Source organism: Myotis lucifugus, unplaced genomic scaffold (assembly GCF_000147115.1).
Source record: "Myotis lucifugus unplaced genomic scaffold, Myoluc2.0 scaffold_332, whole genome shotgun sequence".
In the NCBI taxonomy this organism is placed as follows: domain Eukaryota; kingdom Metazoa; phylum Chordata; class Mammalia; order Chiroptera; family Vespertilionidae; genus Myotis; species Myotis lucifugus.
The window spans coordinates 135,706-154,277 of NW_005871380.1; the positions used below are offsets into that span (position 1 = coordinate 135,706).

Here is an 18,572-nt window from a genome sequence, read left to right on the forward strand (position 1 = left end):
ACGGCACACAGCCCATTTCCAGAGTGACTACCACGCTGAGCCGAGGACCAAGGTCCGGAACCACTGTGCCCTCCAAGGCAGGCATCACACCCGTTTTGCAGTGGCTCAGGGGGGGCTTGAACCCAGGTCCACGTGATCCAGCGACCATGTTTTCAACTGCTGTGCTCGAAGATACACAAATGACCAAACAAACACCAACTGACAAAAAATCAATCCATTCCATAATCTATGAGTATCTTTAGGGGAAGTTCAGAGTTCTCCAAGGAACATGGGTTCCTCTGGTGTAAACCAAGAAACTAGCAGGAGGGCAGCGATGAGCAGCACCTGACAGGACAGGGGTGTCCTCCTGGCGCTGAGGGCCCGGGGCTGATGCCGCGAGGCACCTTCAAGGACGTCAAGGTGTATGTCTCAGTAGCCATAGTGGAACACTTGCTGAGGGACAGACATCCCTCAGGTGAAACAATGTGCCCCTGTGCCTGGGGGCGGCTGGGACAGACGCACGTGGGGGGAAATCCCCAGGCTCTCAATGGTGAGTGAGCCCCCTCCAGGCCTTGTCTGCACAGCCAGGAAGCAGGGCGATGCCCCTCCCCACAATTCCATGGTGGAGGTTGAACGGGCTGCTGCAAAGTGAGCGGTTATTCTCACACCCGGGTCTGTAGGCCGCCAGTCAAGCAATCCTGGAGGGCGCAGCCTGACTCACCTTGTCTGTCCACTGACGCCAGAGAAATCTCCTTCCCTCTCACTTCCCCTCACCTGAACGGAAGGCCGTACAACCCATCCCGGTACTAAACAGCTCTGGGAGTGGCCGTGAAACAGCTTTGCTAAGGAACCGGAAAGGGTGATTAATCGGGTCAGGAGAACCCGGCCGGGGCCCCGCCCCCTGCCCACCTTCATCACTTCTTCTGCTTTGCCCTCCGGAGTCACCGAGTACAGGGACAGCAGCAGGCTCTCCGTGACCACCACCAGCGCCTCCCTCTTCTCGAGGTAGAAGAGGGTTTGGATGGAGCTGTCTGTGGACGCCAACTGAGTGGTCTTGCCTTTCTCGTCCACGTAGTGCACTGTCCCTGAGGGCAAAGGGGACCGTCACCAGCAGCCATTTCTATGTCCCTAGGGAGCGTTCTCAAAATAAACATCTTCGTTATAAGAATTTGCAAAGAAAAATATTTCAAAAACATCTGCATATGACCTCACAGGCTGCCATCTCGGGAATACGTTCAGCCTTGACTCCTGATGCCTCAGCCATCGCTACCTCCACCAAACCAACCTCGGAGGATTCGAACTCTCACACTGATGCCCGCCTGACTCCGCAGCCTCGGAACTCTTTGTTCATCCTGGTCCCCTAACATGAGGTGCTCATCTGTCACCCATGCACCGAGGCCCTAGGTTGTGACCTGCCCTACCCCTAGGTCTGCCCCTCTGTCCCGTGCACGGTTGGTTGGCAGTTTTTCCCTAAGCCGCAGGGCCTCTCCAGCCTGGAACCCCTCCTTCTCCTGTCCACCCTGAGCGTGCCAGTCCCTTGCCCACCTCCTGGTTTCTCTCCCAGCTTCTGGGCTTGGCAGGTGGAACCTCTTCCAGGATCCAATTCATTGCTGCTGCTCTCTGGAGCCTCCTCACCCGGCTCCCCTCATCTTATTCCTAATAGGTAACTTGTTTCCTATTAAACTGAAAGTTCAACATTCTCTAGAGGCTAATTGCAACAACAACGAGCATCTACTCAGCACGTTTTTGTGGCAGGCTAGCTAGGTGATAAGCACTCACATGTGTATTAACTCCCCTCTGCTTCCGGGAGCTCTCCCAGCAGGTACTCTTACTATCACTGTCTCCGTTTTTTACACTAGGAAGCTGGGGCACACAGATATGAGATAATCTGCCTTTGAAGCCCAAGTTACCGCGTGGAAGGAAGAGCTGACACCACTGCACAGCCCTCTTCCAGTCGCCAACGTCTCTCCCTTCATGCATCTCTTTCCACACCATCTTGTCAACTCTTCCTAAGGGGCCCCTGCACTGGCATCTCCCCTCCCTGCACCCCATGGCACTGTGCGTGCTCCAGGTCCCTTCGGTGACCTCTCTGAATTCCCTCAGCGCGGTCTCTTTATCCCCTAAATGTAAGGTATCTTAAAAGCCCCAGCCCCTTCCAGCTCTCATCCGCTCTCCTCCTCCTGTCATGCTGACACAGCCTCCTCAAACTTCACCGCCTTGTGCAAGCCTCACTTCCTTGGCCTCTTTCTCACGGCAGACACACGCTTGTGAACGTCTCATGTGACTACAAAGACTCTAGTTTTCTCTTAACTTCATATTGCATGTGTCAGCTGTCACCGGGGCAGCCTGTCTCACTCTTTACACTAAGGAGGAGTTGTGTTCAAATCACTTACTGTGGGCCACTCATGAAGGCTGGCTGGTGACTGCAGGCTGGAAACAACACCCACCCATCCTGCCTGGCCCATGTGGCTTAGTGGTTGAGTGTCAACCCGTGAACCAGGAGGTCACGGTTTGATTCCTGGTCAGGGCACATGACAGTTTTGGGCTCAATCCCCAGTAGGGGGCGTGCAGGAGGCAGCCGATCAATGATTCTCTCATTATTGACGTTTCTCTCTCTCTCTCTCTCCCTCTTCCTTCCTCTCTGAAATCAATAAAAATGTGTTTTTGAAAAGCCTCCAAATAAAAATAAAGCTCAATTTGTCTCTAATCAGAACCAAGTGAAGCCATTCTTTGAATACTGGATAAATAACTGCAAAAAGCTGGTGAATGCATCACTCTGAGATTGGTGCACACAGCCTGTTGTTTTAGGCAGAAACACCATCTATTTGTTTTATATCCTTATCAGACACCCTAGAAAGGCTTCAGCGTCCTAGAATCCCAAACGAAGCTTCTTACCATCCATCAAGCTGACAAAGAACGACAGTCCCTCTTGAGATCCCATTTTCAAGAAGCTTCCAAAGCCACTTTTCCTCCAGTTAAACATGTCCAGGGCTTTCTCGTCTCCGCTCACAGCTGCCTTTGCCAACTGAACGAGGTCCCTGAAAGCAAATACGACCCGGAACGTCAGGATTCCTTGTAGGAAGGTGCTGTCACTACAAATGCTGAGAGTGGCTCATTGCTATGATCCCTCCAGTGTGTCCGGAGGAGCCATACCTCTGCTCATCCCCCCAAAGGATTTAAACTCAGGCCACTACGGAAGCTCATACTTACTCGCCAGGAGGGGGGAGCCGGAAGATGCAGTGGGTCAGGTGTCTTCCGTATTCATGTTTCAGCAGGGGTGTCCCTTGTACTCGGCCCCTTTGATCCAACCTCCATACGAGCAGGACACCAAGCTGGAAAACCCATCATGTGGAGGAAACGCATTCTTACTGAGTGACTGGTAAAGGCAAGAGTTACACTGTGCAATAGAACACATGCTTATTTCTCTCTCTCTCTCTTTTTTTTTTAAACAAAACTACATGTGCACCATGACAAATACAAACAATTCAAGTGTTCAGTGAAGGAACCAGAAACTTTTCCATGTACCCCCTCCATCCTTACTCCCTGGAGATAACAACTGTCACACTTTTAGTTAAAACAAACTTTTAAGTTTATAATAGATTTAGATTTGTGAATAGTTGTGAAAACAGTTCCAGTAAATTTCATACCCCCGCCTAATTTCTCCTATCATTAGATCTTACATTGGTGTGGTACAGCCCTCAGATTAATAAGCCAATATTGGTACATTATATTAACCAAAGCCTTTGTTCAATTTCTTTAGTGCCTCCCTAATGTCCTCTTTCAGCCCCAGGGTCCCCTCAGGACCATGTGATGTTTGGTCTCCTTAGGCTCCTCTGGGATGAGACCACATGTCAGACTCTCCTGTTTTTGATGATCTTGACAGTTTTGAGGTCTATTAAGGGATTGTGTGGATTGTCCCTCCACTGAGATCAGTCGTTTTTTCTCATTGTTGACTGGGGTTGCAGGTTTTGGGAGAAGACCACAGATATAAAGTGCTCTTCTCGGCATATCGGACCAGGGGTCCATGCCATCACATGACTTGTCTCTGTGACACTGACCCGGATCTTCTGGCTGAGGTCATGTTTGTCAGGTGTCTCCGCTGCGCTGGTCTTCCCCCCACCCCTCTATCCTGCACCGTTTGGAACGAAGTCACTATGCACAGGGGAGGGGAGTTACGTCTCACCTTTTTGACCATGAAGTGTCTACATGAATAATTTGGGATTCTTCGGCACAGGGAGATGCCTCTTCCCCACCACTTATTAATTCAGTCATAGATTTATATCAGTATGGACTTATTTTCTACTTTGGGTTATAATCTAATACTGTTTTATTTATTTTGTTGCTCCAATTCTTCCAGCTTCGGCCATTGGGAGCTCTTTCGGCTCGCTCTGTGAGCACTTCCTTACTTCCTGGCACTACAGATTCTCTAAGCTCACTGTCCTGCTCCAGTCCTAGAATCAGCCATCAAGGAGCCCTGGTTCCCTATGTTAGAGGAAACCAATAGAAACCAGGATCTGGGTGCCAGGTGTATTGCATGTTCAATTTAAACACTATCAAAGTCTCAATCAACAGCAGGGAGGAGACAGCTGCATTGGAACTGGTCTAGGAGGCTCCTCGACCAGGGATGAGAGCTAAGCCATGCACATGGCAGTATTTCCATCGGAATCTGTCTGCCAAGCGCCTTTGTTTTGATGCCTAGACATTCCTCAAGGCATGTTTCCTGTTCAAGATCAGTGGATGTTTTAGCAAACAGTACACTCTTCCTCCCACCCTGCTTTCAATTAGCATGGATTCCAACACCCCCACATGCTGGGTAAATCACTTTATTGTACATAGGAATATGATCTTCCAATAAGGTTGACTTTAAAAGCAAATTATACAGTAAATCTCTAAGAAAAGTTATGGAAGGTTGAAAATAGTATGTAACAAATATATATATTCATATATATTATGAACAGTATATATTATCACACTAATTCTTGACTTTGCCAGCTTTATGAAGAATAAATGCATTACTGGTTCCTTTAGTTTCACTTGCATAGTGAAAAAGAAGATGAAAATGTTTCCTTCCCCAGTGGCCCAGCCTCCCCCCTAGAGAACCATACTGTGGGATGCTGTGTGTCTGATGGTGTATGATGCAAACATAACACTTGTAGAGAAGTCCCTTTGCTCTGCCCTTCAAGTGCAATCAACCAGTACTTATTCTTTAACATAACAATGGACTTTATAGAGATCTTCGATAGCGCATACAAGCTTCTAACTGGCAATTCCTGAATACAATGAGGACATACTTAGCATGTCCAGACTTAGACTGTTGTTTTGAGGAAGCTGTTCAGAGCCCCTGGGCCCCGGGAGCAGTGATTTCATGTGTGATTGTACACCCCTTGTGTTGACAGAAGGATCGATGTAGCCCACCACAATCACTGCCTCCCGAGGAGGCAAGGACTCAGACGTGCTTTGTGTCAGGTTCTGGCTAACGGGCTGGAAATGCAGCACAAGGTGGCGATTTAGAGCTGAGCTCTGAGATGTCTGCTTCCCTTGTGGCAGCCTTGCTCCTCATCCCAATTCTAAGTGTTTTTTGCACCTCTCACTACTCCTGCAGGGCAATTCTTTGTGTTCAGAGCTTTTTCTTCACTGTCATTCCTTCTGAGTCAGAATTACTTCATTCACAGTAATTTTTATTTTGTTTTTATTTTTATTGATTTCAGAGAGGAAGGGAGAGGGAGAGAGAGATAGAAACATCAATGATGGGAGAGGATCATGCCCCTTACTGGGGATTGAGCCTGAAAACCAGGCATGTGCCCTGACCAGTAATGGAACGGTGACCTCCCGATTCATAGGTTGATGCCCAACCACTGAGCCACACTGGCTGGGCTCATTTACTATAATTTTATACAGTAAGGCTCTAAAGAAAAGTTACCCCCCAAAAAAGAAAAGAAAAAGAAAACAAAACAAAAGTTACCCCAAAGATGAGAAATTAGCCCTATTTGTGAAGAGCAAGAGTTGAATGTATTAAGGAACTGATGTGAAGTTAATCGTGTTTTAGATTCGATTGTTGTCGACATACTGTCACTTCAAAGAACAGGTCATCCTGCTAGGTTCTCTAATAGTTTATGATGACAGTAGGAACTGACTTACCCTTTGTCCTGTGTAGATTTACTGGTTCCTACACTCGGCTCAGTGAAAGCATACAGGGAAGTAAGACCTGGCCCACATGACATTCTCTCCACTTCTTTACTGATGGAACTGCTAATGGACACTTCACGGATCTGCCCAGTGTCCCTTTCCTGGGGATCTCCCCACCTCCCTGGCCACTGCTGACTACTGCGCGTGTGGGCAGTTGGCCTGAGCTGAATTTGGGCCAGAGGAGGAAGGACAGGTGTTCTCTGGGTGGGAACTGAAATGAGAACTAGAGGTTCTGCCTCATGAACAGAATGGGTCAGAGAGAGAGAGAGAGAACTTGAGCAGGACAGTACACAGAAAGGTACAGAGCTGGCAGACAGCTGTGTCTGTCAGCACCTCACTCTTGGTTCTAGACCAGTGGTTCTCAACCTTCCTAATGCCGTGACCCTTTAATACAGTTCCTCATGTTGTGGTGACCCCCAATTTCATTGTTACAAATTGAACATAATTAAAGCATAGTGATTCATCACAAAAACAATATGTGATTATATATGTGTTTTCCGATGGTCTTAGGCGACCCCTGTGAAAGGGGCGTTCGACCCCCAAAGGGGTCGCGACCCACAGGTTGAGAACCGCTGTTCTAGACAGTCATGAAGTCAGTGTGTTCCCATCCCTGGAGACCCTGGCCTCAGATTAAGTGCACGGTCTTGCTTCAGCTAATCTGGCTTGGTTTCACTGGTAACCAACCTACCTAAAGCAGGGTCTTTGGCGGAAGACCCAAGGAGACCCTCCGCCAAGCCTGTGCACTCAGTGGTGCAGCATTCCAAGTGCTTATACATTTGTTATGAATTACTTTCCTGCTTGAGCCATTCATTCATTCATCCATTCATTTGGTTAATCTTCACCCAAGGATATATTTTCCATTGACTTTTAGAGAGGGGGGATGGAGAGAAAGAGAGAGAGAGAAAAACATTGATGTGAGAGAGACACATCAATTGGTTGCCTCTTGCACATGCACCATCTGGGACTAGGGATCGAACCTACAACACAGGTACATGCTCTTGACTGGGAATCGAACCCGAGACCCTTCAGTACTTGGGCCAACACCAGTTGGGGTGAGCCCACTATTAAATTAAGACCAGCATGGTCTAGATTTTCTTAGAAGGATTAGGTATTTCTGCTCTTAAATATTTTGACTCATAGAACTTGGTCAGCAAACATATCCGAGTTTAGTTCCATGCCTAAGTTAACCTATTTTGTTAGTGTTTTTTTTTTTAATATAGTCAAAATGAGAATAATGCAATGCAATCATCTTGAAATCTTTTATTCCTACAGGGAATTTGCAGAGCATTCCACAGCAGGGAGGTAGGAAAGGTCACCAAGGGAATCAGAATCTGGGGACAGCCATGTCTTTAGGTGGGAAATGAGTAGAAAAATCATCAAGAAAAAAAGGAACAAGCTAATAAAAGAATGTGCAAATGATATGACCAGAAAAGGAAATGTCAATGGCTCTGGTAAGTGATGCTGATCCTCAATATTAAGAGAAATGCAAACTAGAACATGACTGGGATGCCGCTTCTCTAGGCAAAATTCTGAATTCGGATACAACACTCTGTGAGAAAGCACATGCTAGTGCGTTGGTGTGAACTGATGCAAGCCCCATGGAGGGAGGTTTGGGAACATCCACCAAACCACAGGCGCACATGCCCTGAGGCTCTGCCACCCCACTTCCAGGAACTTCTCTGAACGTCCACATGTGTGAAATGACAAAAGCATGAGGTTAGCCATTGTGTCACTGTCTGTTTAGCAAGACTGGAAGCCGCTGAAATGTTTATCAACAGCGGCTGGTGAAGTCATATCATGAAGGACAGGCTAAAAGAAAAGAAGGAAGCTTGCTGTTTACCAACATGGAGAGATCTGGAAGACACAATGGAAAATGAAAAAGACAAGAGACAGAAGAGAAGCACGATATCACTTATGTGAAAGGAGAGGAGGATAAGGAGACAAGATCCTTTGTGTGATATCTGCAACCAAAAGTGTTTAATCTAAAGCAACAAGCAAACAAATCTAAACTGAGGGATATTCTACACAATAACGAGTCTGAACTCCTAAAAAGGTTGATCCTTGTTCTTAGGGATTGATGGCAAAGTAGTTAGGGCTGAATGAAGTATGATGTCTTTGACAAACTCTCAAATAATCAGGGGGGGAGGTAAATATATATATATATATATACTGGAGGCCTGGTGCACAATTTCATGCATGGGTGGGGACCGGCTGGCCTGCCCCTGATGGGGTGGGGGAGGCTGATTTGGGGCGGGGCCAGCCGGGGGCAGGAGCCACAGGCAGTTGGCCGGCCCCACCCCCTGGTCAAACTCCCAGTTGAGGGGACAATTTACATATTAGCCTTTTAGTATATAGGATATATATGTATGTATATATAGAGAGAGAGAGAGTGAGAGAGAGAGAAAGAGAGAGAGAGAGAGAGAAAGTAGATGTGTCAAAATGTTAATAACTAGTGAGTTTATGTACTAGTAAAGGGTATATGGGTGTCCCTTGTACTATTCTTTCAAGATTTGAAATTTTGCAAAATTGGAAGTTGGGGAAAGAATGCATTTTTATGTGACTTTAAGAAGCTATGGATGCCAGAGAGTAGAGGGGGAAACTGATGGGCATGGTGGAGAGGCTTTTCTTTCTTTAAGTTTATTTATTTTTTGTTTTTTAATCCTTGCCCAGGGATATTTTTCCATCGATTATAGAGAAAGTGGAAGAGAGAGGGAAAGACAGAAACATCCACGTGAGAGAAACACATGGACTGGTTGCTTCCTGCACCCGCCCCGACCAGGGCCCGGGCCAGGGAGGAGCCTGCAACCATGGTATGTGCCCTTGACCAGAATCGAACCCAGGACCCTTCAGTCCTCAGGCTGATGCTCTATCCACTGAGCCAAACCAGCTAGGGCTAGAGAGGCTTTTCAAAGTACATACCATTTCATGGCTTTTGAAATTTGAAACATGCAAATGTATTACCTGAAACATGTGTTAATGAACACACTGCAAAATTTCTGCAGTACACGTATGAATCAAATTGAGTCTAGACCAGGGTTCCTCAACCTGGGCACTGTTGGTCTTTTGTGTGGGGTCTGTCCTGTGCCTTGTAGGATGGTGAGCAATCTCTCTGGCCTCTACCCACTAGATGCAGGTCGAGCAGCCCCCCTCCTTTGTGACAACGAAACACGTCTCCAAATACTGCCAAGGGTCCCGAGGGACAAACGAAGCAGGTGGAACCGCCTGAGCTAGACAATCAGGACCAGGGACTCCTAGGCAACGAAGAAGTATGTTCAGGGAAGCCGGTGATTTGGTGATGCCATAAAAGTGACAGTACCCGGGGCATTCGGCCATCTTTATGAACAGAGTTACCTAGAAAAGTTCGTTTTAAAAATGACAGGCATGCCTCTGCCACAGGGGGGGATGGTAGAATAAAATTGTCAAACTTTGCTTCCGATATAAAACAAAATCTCCCATGACATCTGACAGGGTCAACTCCATTTGGCAACCACACGTTTCAAATAATTTGGTCCTTAGCACCCTTCCCAACGTGTCCCTAACGGCACGAACAGGGAAACGCCGAGACCTGAAGTCAGTGTCGCCGGGTGGGTGTCCGCTTACCCTGTCCCCCGACAGGAGGCAGTTCCCGTTGGTGCTCCAATTGAGGACAGTGATGTCAGCGGTATGCGTTGGGGGGACCGCATGCTGCTCCTTCTCCTGCTTATTAAACATGATCACCTCTCCGCTCTCCCAGCCAACAGCCAGGATCAGCCGACTCTGGTGCCAGCACAGGGAAGTGACCCGGCAGGACCTCTCCACGTGTGTGTCGGGCACACGCTCACCCTGTGACGGACAAGAGGTAAATCCCATGTTACAGAGGGCGGCAGCTACTCGAAGAATGTATAGCTAATCCCCACGGGGCACTGACATCGGCTAGAAGACATAAAGAGCTGCTTATTAGGGAACTGCTTTATTTCATTTTCACAGAAACAGCAACCTTGTCCTAGCAGAGATATGAGAACAAGGTTAACACACAACAGACCATGCTGACCAGCTTATCAGAAAGTGTGACCTCATACTCAGAGCCGCTCGGTGGCTAGCTAGGGTGGTTTTTTTGTGTGTGTTTTTTTTTATGTTTTTATTCATTTCAGAGAGAGGAAGGGAGAGGGAGAGACAGCAACATCAATGATGAGAGAGAATCATTGACCGGCTGCCTCCTGCACACCCCCTACTGGAAATCGAGCCAACCTGGGCATGTGCCCTGACTGGGAATAGAATTCTAACCTCCTGCTTCAGGGGTCGACGCTCAACCTCTCAGCCACATCGGCTGGGTGCTAGCTAGCATTTCAATGAGTTCCAATGAAACTTTATTATTTATTTATCTACTTTTAATCCTCACCTGAGGATATTTTTTTAGAGAGAGTGTAAGGGAAGGAGGGAGGGAGGGGGGAGAGAGAGGAAAAAAAAATTAATGTGAGAGAGGCACATTGATTGGTTGCTTCCCATACACTTCCCTACCTACAACCCCGGTACATGCCCTTGACCAGGAATTGAACCCATGACCCTTTGGTGTGCAGGCTGATGCTCTAACCACTGAACTGCTGACCAGGGCTAAAACTTTATTTATAAAATAAGTGGTAGGCCAGGTAAAGTTTGTCAACACCAAAGTTCTCAAACTGTAGTCAGATGACTCCCAGAGCCTTTTCAGGGTCTGCAAGGTTATTATTATTATTTTTTTACTAAAGATTTTTTTAATTGATTTTTAGAGAGAGAGGGAGGGAGAGGGGAGAAAAAGAAAAACATTGATGTGAGAGCAAAACATAGATCGGTTGCCTCCTACACGCCCCCTACTAGGGATTGAGCCCACAACCCGGGCATGTGCCCTGACCAGGAATCAAACCAGCAACCTTTCAGTGCATAGGACAACGCCCAACCGAGCCACCCCGCCAGGGCTGCAAGGTCAGTTATTACTAGAATGATGCTAAGAAGTTATTTGCCTCATTTGCTTTCATTTCTGACCAGTGTATAGTGGACTTTTCCAGAGGCTATGTGATGTGTGATGATTCACTGCTCTGATAGCTAACGGAATATGCACTTGTCTATTTTTGTTTTCTATAATTTTCTAAGGAAATAGGTTTAGGGTATAAATATGTATTTCTAGCAATTAACACAGTTTGTTCTCAGCACTTCTACCAAACTCTCTCTAGTCATCTCCAGTTATACCTGCTACATCTGTGACCTTATTAACATCTAATAATTATTTAGAAATCCTAAAGTTTTCCTTGTGCCAATTAGAAACACAAAAAGTACACTTTGTTTTGTAATAGTATTTTTTAATTTTCTAAAATTTTTTTTAAATATATATTTTATTGATTTTTCACAGAGAGGAAGGGAGAGGGATAGAGAGTTAGAAACATCAATGAGAGAGAAACATCGATCAGCTGCCTCCTGCACACCTCCTACTGGGGATGTGCCCGCAACCAAGGTACATGCCCTTGACCGGAATCGAACCTGGGACCTATCAGTCTGCAGGCCGACGCTCTATCCACTGAGCCAAACCGGTTAGGGCTAATTTTCTAAATTTTAAAATTTTTTCTTAAATTGCTATTATTTTGGAATATAATATTTATTCTAAATAAGATTTTATAATGCATACTGGAGAGTTCTCGGACTCCTAGAAGGGAGCAATGTGTTCCAACGAAGCTGGGCGACACTGCGCTTGGTGCTGGGGCTGGACAAACACGAGAGCAGCCGGGGCCTGGCTGAACTCCCATCCGTGGAGGGGCCAAGGACCGCCAAGTATCACAGATGAAACCTTCAAAACTGAAGTGGGTGAGAAACCAAGAGGGTCTGCCCTTGCCTGGGGGAGGGAGGTAGGGAAGGACGTCCTCAGGAAGTGCCACTGAGCCACTTTCATCTGCAGGACTAATATAGTAATTAAGCAAAAAGATCAAGGAGAGCCCAACCAGTGTAGCTCAGTGGTTGAGTGTTGACCTATGAACCAGGCGGTCATGGTTCGATTCCTGGTCAGGGCACATGCCCAGGTTGTGGGCTCCATCTCCAGGGTGGGGCGTGCAGGAGGCAGCTGATCTATGATGCTCTCTCATCACTGATGTTTCTATCTCTCTCTCTCCCTCTCCCTTCCTCTCTGAAACCAATAAAATATATATAAAAAGTTCAAGCGAGACTCTCCTGTGCGGAGGGCACAGCACTGGCACTTGGAAGGCCAGGTGTGTGTGGCGCGCAAGGAGGAGCACCATGTGAGGCAGGAGAGCCAGGCCTTGGGGGCACTGGCGGCCACATCAGCGACTTCCGTCCTCACCCAAAGAGCAAGGCAGGGGTGGGGGAGGTGGGGGTAGTGGGTGACTCCAGCTATGAGTCCTAAAGATGGCTCTGCCCTGTGTGGGGGATGGGGAGGACCTCCAGGACACAGCTGCTGCCGTGAGGAAGCGGAGCTAGTTTGCCGAGGTGGAGGGTGTCACTATTCTCCCCGGCCCCCGTCCTGGGCATTAGGATGGAAAACACTCAGCTTTTGAAGGAACGTGTGGGGCAGGGGGCAGGGGGTAGGGGGGCAAAGTACAGGTCAGTCTGGACTTGTGAAGTTTGAGGCCTGTGTCAAACACCCAGGTGTCCTGTGGGCAGCTGGATTCCTAGTCTGCAGCTCAGGGGGGACTTGTGGGCTGGAGATAGGTTTCTTTATTGTTCATCGATAGACAATGACAGGTCACAGGAGGAGGAAACAGAGGGAGAAGAGGCCTAGACAGGTTCAGGACATGCCAACAGCAGTCCGGGGTTTGGAAGGAGAGGAAGGCTGGGTCCAGGAGACAGGGTGGGGGAAAGCCCCTGCCAGCTCCATGGTGGGTTTCCCAGAGAACTTCACAAGCACGTGGAGCAGCATAGAGAAGGGGCATCGGGTAAGAACCCAAAACACACAGGGCGTGTCACACAGACACTGCTGATGACTCCAGCTGCTTGGGTGAAGCATCTGGGACGACAAGAGAGTACGGAGGGCTGAGAAGTGAGTGGGAAGGGAAATCTGACTTCCTTGGTGAAGTCTGTGGTGCGTTGTGCACTGAGAATTTGGGGGCGGGGGGGCAATGAAAACCTGAGGAGCATCTCGAAAGTTTTTGCAATGGGTTGAATTGTGCTAATTCCTAAAAAGCTATGTTAACGTCCTAACCACTGGTACCGGTGATATGACCTTATTTGAAATAGGGTCTTTGCAGATGATCAAGTTAAGATGAGGTCATTAGGATGGGCCTTAGTCCAATATGGCTGTGTCCTTAATAGAAGAGGAGACACCCAGAGGAGGCAGACCCGTGATGAGGGAGGAAGAGACTGGCGCGGTGCAGGCACAAACCCAGGAGCACCAAGGATTGCTGGGAACCAGAAGCAAAGACAAACCATGCAACAGATCCTCCCCGGAAGCCTTCAGAGAGAGTGAGGCCTGCCGGCCCCTCATTTCAGACGTCTGGCCTCCAGAACTGGTAAATAGTACATTTCTGTTGTTTTAAGCCACCCAGTTTGCAGTCGTTTGTTATGGCAGCTAATTGTTTTAAACAGGTAACGCGAGCCAACGGGAGACTGGATCAGGATGGACAGATAATGCTGAGAGGCCATATCTGGTTGGTGACTGTGAATTGACTGTTAATTCTATCTTAAACATTCCTAAATCTGTCCCCAAACCTAAACTGCAGAGGTAAAGTAATAATACTGGGAGTTAAGACCTCAGTGAGAATACACACACACACACACACACACACACACATTATATCCCACACTCCCCCCCACAACATACCCAACACTCCCTATCCCATCCACCTACAACCCAAACCATAACACATATACCCCTTCCCCCACACCCATATCCTACTCCTCTCCTCTCCTCTCCTCCCCCCCCTCTCTCTCACCAAAAAAGAGACAAGAGCCAGAAGCTACTAAAGTCATAATCATTGCTTCCAGTACTTACTTGCTCCAGGAATATATCCACGCTGCCTCTTGAGGCTGTGCCGACGAAGGCCACTGCCAGGAATGGATGAACAGGGTGCCAACTGATGTGGGAAGGAGATCCAGCTGATTCTGGGGCTTCTATCCGGTGGTCAAAATAGAGGGCCATGATGAAAATCAGACCCAGTCAGGGCCGAAACCTGCAGGGGAAAAACAACCAAGTCCTGTGTTGTTGTTTTTTTACAAAATGACTGTATATAGAATCAGGAAAGAAAAGCATCACGGAACTATCACACACAAGACACTCAGTAACTTATAAATGTCCCTTCACACCGATTCAGGAGATTTTATGTGGAAGAGATCTCTAACAGGAAAAACAAAAATACAATGAGAAGCAAGGGGCTGGAACGGCAATGATCCAGAGGGTAATGGAAAGCAGTAAAACTTCTTGCCATCACAACAGCAAAGAAAAGCCCTGCCGCCTGGACATGTAATCCTTGATCGTTTGTATTCCGATCATAATGCAGATAATTTATATTTCTGTAGTTCCCCTTTAGCAAAATTTTCAAATCAAATAGAAGCAAACTGCTTCACAAAAGAGAAATGTATAGAAAACCTAGTACTCAATTTCTGATAAAGCTTGAAAAACCAAGGAAGTCTTCACCTCCGACTCTCAGGTGGTAGGAGGCAAAAGGATTCCTTTGTTAGAGTGTCAAGAACAAACCCACAGCAACTGCAGAGAAGCTGAACTTCAATAGTTACAGGAACTTAACCCCTCCTTCCCTCCCTTTCTTCTTTCCTTCCTTTCCCCCTCCCTCCCTCCTCTCTCCTTTCCTTCCTCTCTTTCTTGGAAAAGATGTGCATACTGTGCCTTTGAGGGAGGGCTAGAATGGCTCAGTGGATAGAGCGTCGGCCTGCAGACTGAAGGGTCCCAGGTTCGATTCCGGTCAAGGGCATGTACCTTGGTTGCGGGCACATCCCCAGTAGGAGGTGTGCAGGAGGCAGCAGATCAATGTTTCTAACTCTCTATCCCTCTCCCTTCCTCGCTATAAAAAAATCAATAAAATATATATTTTTTTAAAAAGAAATGAAATGATAGTCAGACTTCTGCCCAATTTTTCATACCACAGAGTCAGTTTGGGGAAGCTAATTAGCGGAGAAGAGACTATGTGTAGAGTGGTTTGCTATCACTTAAACTTATTCAACTTCATACTCATTAAGATGGCTATTATCCAAAAAATAGAAAATAAGAAGTGTTGGTGGGGCCCTAACCAGTTTGGCTCAGTGGATGGAGCGTTGGCCTGCGGACTGAAAGGTCCGGGGTTCGATTCTGGTCAAGGGCATGTACCTTGGTTGTGGGCACATTCCCAGTGGGAGGTGTGCAGGAAGCATCTGATTGATGTTTCTAACTCTCTATCCCTCTCTCTTCCTCTCTGTAAAAAATCAATAAAATATGTTTTTTAAAAAAGAAGTGTTGGTGGGGATGTGGAGAAATTGGAACCCGTTTGCATTGCTAGTGGGATGTAAAATGGTGCAGTCACTATGGAAAACAGTATGGTGGTTCCTTAAACATTAAACATGGACTTAGCATATGATTAGGTAATTCCAGTTTATATTATATTATTTATATTATTTATATACACAAATAATTGAGAAAAGCAGGGACTTGAACAGATATTTGTACATAAATATTCATAGCAGCATTTTTCACAGTAGCCAAGAGATGGAAACAATCCAAATGCCTATCAACAGATGAATGATTACACAAATTCCATTTTCAATGGAGTATCATTCAGCCTTAAAAATGAATGAAATTATGACACCTTACAACATGCATGAACCTAGAAGACATTAAGCTGAGTGAAAGAAGCCACACACAAAAGAGGAAATAATGTATGATTCCACTTATATGAGGTACCTAGAGTAGTCAAATTCAGAGACAGAAGGTAGGTTGGTGGGTGCCAGGGCCTGCTGGGACTGGGGCTGGGGTTGAGGTGGAAGGGGGCAGTTGTTTAATGTGTACAGGGTTTCAGTTTGGGAAGATGGAAAAAGTTCTGGAGATGATGGTGGTGATGGTTGGCTACTGTGAAAAATGCTGCTATGAATATTTATGTACAACTTGAAGGTACTTCCTGCCACTGAACTGCATACTTAAAAATGGTTAAATTTTACATTATGCATATTTAACTACAACAAAAAATTATGCACAATAAGTATTCAACAGCTGCAAAATGCTGTCAGTCTATCATTATAGGGGATGGACTATGACATTTGCTTTTAGTAATGCCACAGTTGCATCCGAGGAAGCCGCAAAAGCTCAATTTGGATCCAGAGAAGGAAACCCCTTCACTGAGAGGTTGGAAAGCATATGGGTATAAATGAACAGTCACATTTCAAATGTTTACCTTTTTGTGATGAATATGTACCCTGAATACTAAACAAAGGCAACATTTTCGAGGTTGTGCTCTCACCATCACAAACTGCTGGGCACTTCTTCAGGGCTCCTGAGGGAGCAGCCAGGCACTGGTTGGAGGAGCAGCGGGTGCCATGGTGGGCAAACTGTGGCTCGTGAGCCACATGCGGCTCTTTGGCCCCTTCAGTGTGGCTCTTCCTAAGCCTTAGGAGTACCCTAATTAAGTTAATAACCATGTACCTACCTATATAGTTTAAGTTTAAAAAATTGGGCTCTCAAGAGAAATTTCAATCGTTGTACTGTTGATATTTGGCTCTGTCGACTAATGAGTTTGCCGACCACTGGGGTGGGGGGACTGGAGTCGGGGAAGGGGCAGGTGCAGGGGTCTCCCGCACACACACATCACTAAGGGACATCTATATTGGTCGGGGCTCTGATTTCTTTGAGTCAAGTCCTTATGCAAACCTTCAAACAAAGCTATTAAAAATGAAAATACACCAGATAAATACCTGGTGATTTAATATAGCAAAGGAAACCCTTTAAAGTGAGTTTTAATATGTTGTAGCCAGCCAAGTGTCTAAATTCTGGACTATGGGAAATTCCTATTCATGCTTAACAAATTTACTTTGTGAAAATATTCCTCTGCAAAATGTGAAATGTTAATTTGTAATGATGGAGAAAGAATTATAATAGCACTTGAAAAATTTAAACCTGATTTCCTCAGGTTTGAAATATTTTTTTTAATTTCCAAATCACTTTGTAGTAAGTATGTACGCAAACAGATCTTTACATTACTCGTTCCCTCCTGCCTGTGGCTTTCCCAGGGACTCTCTCCCTGACACTCCTCCTCTGGGTACTCAGGAAGCCTCTCTTCCTCCAGGGAGCCCTCCATCTTGATTTCTAGTGTCCCCATAAAACCCTGTTCTCTTTTAAAGTATATTTTTATTGATTTCAGAGAGGAAGGGAGAGGGAGAGAGAGAGAGAGAGAAACATCAATGATGAGAATCATTGGCCGGCTACCTCCTGCACACCCCCTACTGGGGATCAAGCCTGCAACTCCCGCACGTGCCCTGACAGGGAATCAAACTGTGACCTCCTGGTTCATAGGTCCACGCCAACCACTGAGCCATGCTGGCCTGGCAGAACCCTGTACTTCTCCATCGCTGTACTTAGACTTTATTATAAATGTGTATTTGGTCAACCATCCTCCACTCCCTGCCAGGTATCTATCCCACAGAGTGGGAGACTGGCCCTAGAACAGTGCCTTGCACAGAATAGGCCCCCCATAAGTGAATCCCTGATGAAGATATTTATTAGCAAAGAAAGATGTCTTTGATGTTCTGTTAGCTGTAAAAAGTGGTTTACAGGCCAGAATGAGTAAGTCCATTTATACAATGCATAAATGCACTTTAACATTTTTCTACAGTATCATCTGCATAATTAGAAGTTACCAGAGTAAACACAAGGAGAAATGACTAACTATAAAATCATTACCAATGACGTCTATTAATTGCACCAGTCCAAAAACAAGTGAACTTTTCCTTAAAACAAACTCAGGGTCACTAGAACATTAAAAGCATTTAGTAAATATATATACACTTTGGGGGAAAGAAAAAATTCCATTTGTTCTAATCAATGAACTCCTCTAGGCTCCAGCCGTCCAACATCTCTACCACCTCCATCAAACCAACTTTTGGGAAAGAATCTGTTAAGCTCATTCAACGGAGGGGTTCGTGGTATTAAGGTTAATGTAAGTTACTTTACTGCTTGGAGATGCTGCAGGAGAGAGCCTGAAGGAACTTGGGGAAATAGGGGCTGAGCGGACGAGTGTGGGGGGTAGGTATTAGTGCCACTTCACAAAGTCCCAGCCTCTAGGCCACAGCCCGCAGGCCTGGGGACATGCAGGGTCAGAGCTGTATCTTGGGGATCCGAAGGAGAGCCTTCCCTGGCTGGGACCGTGCGGCCCAGAAAGGAACTTCTTATTCTCTCCCTGCCCGCGGACACAAGTACTCTGCCAGCGTCCGCCACCAACCCACCTGGTCAGCTCCCCCGGGGATCGCACGGGCAC

At 46.6% G+C, this 18,572-nt stretch overlaps 1 protein-coding gene across 1 annotated transcript in view; it reads right to left on the reverse strand.

Moving 5' to 3' along the window:
* Positions 1-18,572, reverse strand: part of IFT140 (intraflagellar transport 140) — an 89,509-nt gene that overhangs the window by 70,500 nt on the left and 437 nt on the right. Inside the window, exons 2-6 of the mRNA XM_006100869.3 lie at positions 14,114-14,291; positions 9,766-9,987; positions 3,190-3,311; positions 2,875-3,017; positions 889-1,064 (exon numbers count right to left, since the gene is read on the reverse strand). Coding sequence (XP_006100931.1) covers positions 889-1,064; positions 2,875-3,017; positions 3,190-3,311; positions 9,766-9,987; positions 14,114-14,260 — 810 coding nt within the window. The 5' untranslated portion in view covers positions 14,261-14,291. The remainder of the gene's footprint in view (positions 1-888; positions 1,065-2,874; positions 3,018-3,189; positions 3,312-9,765; positions 9,988-14,113; positions 14,292-18,572) is intronic.